Below are 5,409 nucleotides of genomic sequence, written 5' to 3' on the forward strand. Positions count from 1 at the left end.
CAAAAGCGCAAATAAAGCATTGTTCATTGTTGCATTTGTGAATCAGCATTACAAAAAAAAAAACAAAAACATTCTCATCTTCTCCCGTAAAAATGAAAATTCCATTACAAATTCAAAAGTTAAAATTTAAACAAACTTAGACGTAGATTCAATTTAGGTCACCCATCATGAAGACAACTTAGTGGAATATACGCTCTTTGATGATACGGTCGTGGGTTGAAACCTCAGCCACGCAAAACCTATCGATAAAATGTAGATCTTCATTTTCGCCAAGTACTCGGAAGGTTGAAATGAAATTTGCGGGCTTTTGGATGAGACTTCAAGGTTTTCTAATGGGGAGGGAAAATGTCAATAAATCAATCAATTTTTATTCAAACAATCACTTGAGTTCATCATAATGAGAAGGTTGACTCAATTGTCCAACTTCTGGATAACCCGCGTTAACTTCCACTTCGGCATACATAGCTGTGTTAGCATATCGTATTGAATTTTGTCGTCTGGTTTCCTGCTTTTCTTTGTGAGAAAAATTTTGCCTGATAGTCCTGCAAAATTAGAATAGTTAATGAAATCAAAAGAGTAAAATGTACAGAAAATAAGAAAAATAAATACGAAAAAAAATTAATGTAAATATTTTTATACTTTCATCTTTTGTCATGCATATCTTTATAATAATAATAAAAGTTACCTCAAAATAAGAACAATATTGACAATAATACTTATGAAGAGCGTTGCAATAACTTCATAGAGAGCTGTTGAACAGTTCTCTAACTTCTCGTTGATTTCTTAAATTAAAAGAAAAAATCTTTGTTTTAATCTTTCATAGCACGTCTTCTAAAAAAAACATGAAAAAAATAATGATGTTCATAAGTAATATAATGTTCAATTTTTTATCCATTTATTTGAAGTGGTTGATAAACCAGAAAAATAAAAGAAAGGTATTCTTTACCAGAAAAAGGTTTGTCATCTGTAAGATTGCTTTGGATTTCCCTCATACACGACCCGTTGTTTGAAAAACAGATTCTGTTTAAACACATTGGACTACATAGCTGATCACATTGAGGTCCGTAATGAGTTTGGCTGCATTCTGCATATAGATATAATGTTATGTTCAGTATTATTCAAATTGAAAATAAAAGATATATGCCTTTTTTTAAAATTATTCCTTTAATTTGTCAAAGCAATAACCATTATGTTGTGCAGCTAGTATTTTTACTATTTAAGTAGACATGCTGTAATTGCAATATTTACGGGAGTTACACAAAACCTTATAATTTGAAGCATGGAAAAAACATAATGCTCGACATTAGTGACACGAATATGCACCAATTATTAAGATTTATAAGGGGTATTCTCCTAACACGTTAATTCACATTACATTACCATCACATTTTTGACCCTGCCATCCTAATTTACAAGCGCAACTACCATCTTCTTGAAGACAACCGGATAAACACCCATCAGCACAGTTTTGGAGACAATCAACTCCAAATTTCCCGGTTATACATCCAAAATCGCATAATCCACTGAATTTACTGCATCCCATTTTACAATTATATTTACAAGTTTTATTGCAATATGTTCCATATTTTCCAACCGGACATTCGCCTTCATATTCCTCTGAGTTTCTATTAAAAGTTGACGGACATGATAAACTGCAACTCTTTTCACATTTATCTGAATAGAACCCATTTATACATCCATATGTACAGGATCCAGTTACATCGTCACAAGTTCGTCTTTTACAATTAACACTACATAGCTTGGAGCAATCTGGTCCGTAGTGTCCGAATTCACATCCTGCAAAAAAAAAAAATCATGTAGTTCTTTGGTCGTCAAAGAATAAAAAACTTATTAACTTGAAAAATAAAAACCGTATAGTATTTTTCCTTCACATCTCTGGAAACAATTCAATTCAATCACGACCCTAACAGATAATTTTTTTCAGACACAGCTCTCTTTTCTAAACATGAAATTTAACAAATCTGCGAAATGATTTACAATTCATAAAAACGACAAAGGAAGTATATTAGATGTCTTATTTTGATTTAATCTGATAACATTGTAAATTCACGAATGTTTTTCTAGTTAAGATGACAGAACTTTGTTATTTGGAAAAGTCAGAAATGCACAGGGTATCTTTCAATATATAAAAGGTGCATATTTTCCTCATTTTTTTTTTATCTAGATGTAACCTAATCACTACATGGAAAAAATATAATTCCTTGTATAAAAACGCTTCAGCTTTATGTTGAAGATAATAGTTAATGACGTTTAAATACAACTAAGCCCAAAATTACCATACTTACTGTCGCATTTTTCTCCTGACCAATTTGGTTTACATCCGCCAATACAAACTCCACTTTGAAGGCATTCAATTTTTGCACAATTCCTACTACATGGCGCTTCACAGGATGAACCATAAAACCCCCTGTAGCAGCCATTACTACAGTGTCCATTTATTTTTCTACATTCCTGATTAAAGCAAGTGTTACTGCATTTCATGTCGCACTTTTCTCCATAAAATCCTTTATTGCAGGTCCCACAATGTCCATTTGATTTGTCACATGTATCACTGCTGCAGTTTCCACAAGAGTTGTCACAGAAAATCCCATAATAACCCGGTACACATCCCATTCTACAGTACCCACTGTCTTGCGCACATGTTCGTTTATAGCATCTAATAAACAAATAACATTCTTTTTCGCATCTCTGTCCATAATACCCCTCTTTACAGGAGGAACACAGCCCGTTAGTTCGATTGCAGACTCTTCTGGAACAAGAAGATGGACATTCATTTAGACATTTATTTCCCCAGTATCCTTCGATACACCCACGGGTGCAAATTCCATTCCCATCGAATTCCATGTCTATACAGTTAGGACTGCATGGGACCACGGCTGAAAAAAACAAAGAATTTACTTTTAAACATTCTAAGTAGATTATTATGATAAGTACTGGCTTTTAAAGTTGACAGTTTACTTGGACATTTAAACTTGTATCATGTACGGAATTGCAGAATTAATAATACACCTTTCTAGTGGTCATATGTATTATGTTAGTGGCACTTTCATGTAAAGGACGGGAGGTGGACGTAGGGTGGTTTTTCGCTTTCTTTAAGGAGAACTCATATGTGCATTGATTAATTGATTGTTTACTGTTTAACGGCCCTCTCCAGAATATTTCACTGATATGGAGACGTCACCATTGTCGGTAAAGGGCAGGAAATTTAGGCCTTTGCTCGGAACTTACGGCCTTTGAGCAAGGAGGGGTCTTTATCGTGCCACACTTGCTGTGACACAGGGCCTCGGTTTATACGGTCTCATCCGAAGGACCGCCCCATTTAGCCGCCTTTTACGACAAGAAAGGGGGTACAGAGGACCTACTCTTACCCGGATTCCATCAAGACTATATGAGCATTGAAATAAAGTGTTATTTTCGTTGAAACAAATGTTAAAAAATTATATCGTAAAAGCCATCGTAAATTGTTCTAGTGTGAAAGTAAGTCTCAACTGTATAAGTCAGTGCTCCACGCAAAAGTCCATTAGTAGCAGTGAATGACTGACACTACTTTGCAAAAAATAGTCACAAAAGCACTAATTGGGAAGGATAATCAGGAATAATGTTGCCTAAACCATATTTGTGTGTTATTGTGAAATGTAATTCATTTGAAATACTTTCTTCTTTTCTTTACCCCTCCCCCTATCTCGCGAAAAAAATTAAAAGCTGCAAGATAGATATCATAATTATTTGAAAGGAGTTAAAAAGGAATAACATAACGCAGCTAGGATAAGGCTGCCCGTAAAATATCAAACTGTTCAAACTGTAGTTACTTCTCTGAACTACATAGATATGACGTCATAATAGAATATGACGTCAAGTCACTGCATACTTGAACTGACATGACGGGGAAAGTGTCATAATTATTACAGGGCATGTAGATTTATTATCGGGATTTGTGTTTAATTTAATTGTAAGGGTTATTTTTTAATCTTGTGTGTGCTGTTATAATGTTTAACATTCGATATTTAAATGTGTCTATTCCTTTTGCTTGTTCGATATGCATATATTCAAGCAATAGCAAAAGATTATGTTTAAAACGCTCCCCTTACACTTCCGTAGACAGAGTTAGAATTTATGAATCGTGTATATATTGGACTGGCACAAGTGAAAGACAAGGATAAATAAAAGATATATTATGCGTGAATCTAACAGAGAAGTATTTCTTCTAACTGAATTTTGCTGGGGGATTGTGTGTAGTTTATCCGTTTTAGTATAAATCGCGATAAAGTATGGAAAATACCCCTTTTTACGTTGGTAATTTTAATTTATCATAAAATATTTTCTTAAGAAGTAAAAATGAAACATACCCCAGCACTTTTTATGTACCAGGGATAACGATGAATTGATCTATATAAAAACTTTGCACAATATTTTCGTTTTGCACTTGTGCTGAGATGATTTTTGTGCAACATTTAAGAATATCAAAAATATCCGTTACTTGATTAACACAGTCATCTGACATCACAGAAATGCTTTCTTATAATACCTGATTAAACAGTTATCTCAAGTTGACTGCAATTTCAAACCAGGATCACATATTTAAATCAAGCAAAAATAAAATGTATATTTTGAAAACATTTTAAGCCTTCGGACAGCCTTATCGCGAAGGTTAAACATATTTCATACGTTTCGACGGCGTCTTTAAAAGAATGCAAAAAATGAAGAATTTACTTGTCGGAATATGTTTTCATGTACTAAATCATAGAATAGATGAGAATATTATTCTTCAGAATAATAAAAAATGTGTAATTAAAATCAAAACTTATATGATTGTTTTTATCATAAAGAGTATGTAGTATTATTTTTAGTCAATATGTGCGGACGTAAATAAAAAAAGCAATTACATTTAAACAGAAATATGTAACAAAACAAAGCAACACTGATGAGCGCAAAACAGTAATTTACAATGCAACCAGAAAGTACAATTCTCATTTTTTATATATTGTTTCTTAAATGTACAAGAGCAAATGATATACAAATTATTTTATTGATATTCTCGATCTACAGAAAAACTTTGTTTAATTCTTTTGTTATAATTTAGTCATTGGAGAAAAGCATTTTTTCCTGTCAGATATTATAAATGTTCACTAAATTATGTATGCAATTGTTCCTCTCTTTTATCAGTCGTTACCTTTAGACATGTAAATTATTAACGTGAATGTCATTGAAAAAAAATAGTAAAAGACAAATACTTATTAGAGAAAAGATATAAAATTGTCTAGATATTTACCATCACAGTGAAAATTTCTGAGTAATAGAAAAATCCACATCCTCCAAAGGACATCCATTTTGAAAGCAAAAGTAAAATAGAAATTTGAATTAATTAGCAAGTATGGACACAAGTCAGAA

At 32.6% G+C, this 5,409-nt stretch overlaps 1 protein-coding gene across 1 annotated transcript; it reads right to left on the reverse strand.

Annotated features, from left to right (window-relative positions):
- Positions 1 to 379: 379 nt before the first annotated feature.
- LOC134268378 (platelet endothelial aggregation receptor 1-like) lies at positions 380 to 5,379 on the reverse strand. The gene is made up of 6 exons (XM_062750628.1): positions 5,291 to 5,379; positions 2,307 to 2,897; positions 1,381 to 1,797; positions 947 to 1,084; positions 686 to 782; positions 380 to 542 (listed from the first exon to the last, which is right to left on the reverse strand). Exons 1-6 carry the CDS (start codon positions 5,346 to 5,348, stop codon positions 380 to 382), a joined length of 1,464 nt encoding a protein of 487 aa, XP_062606612.1. The 5' UTR covers positions 5,349 to 5,379.
- Between the last annotated feature and the right edge of the window lie 30 nt (positions 5,380 to 5,409).

The sequence above is a fragment of the Saccostrea cucullata genome, unplaced genomic scaffold (assembly GCF_032062105.1).
Source record: "Saccostrea cucullata isolate Sc308-1 unplaced genomic scaffold, CSIRO_AGI_Scuc_v1 ctg9610, whole genome shotgun sequence".
Classification (NCBI taxonomy): domain Eukaryota; kingdom Metazoa; phylum Mollusca; class Bivalvia; order Ostreida; family Ostreidae; genus Saccostrea; species Saccostrea cuccullata.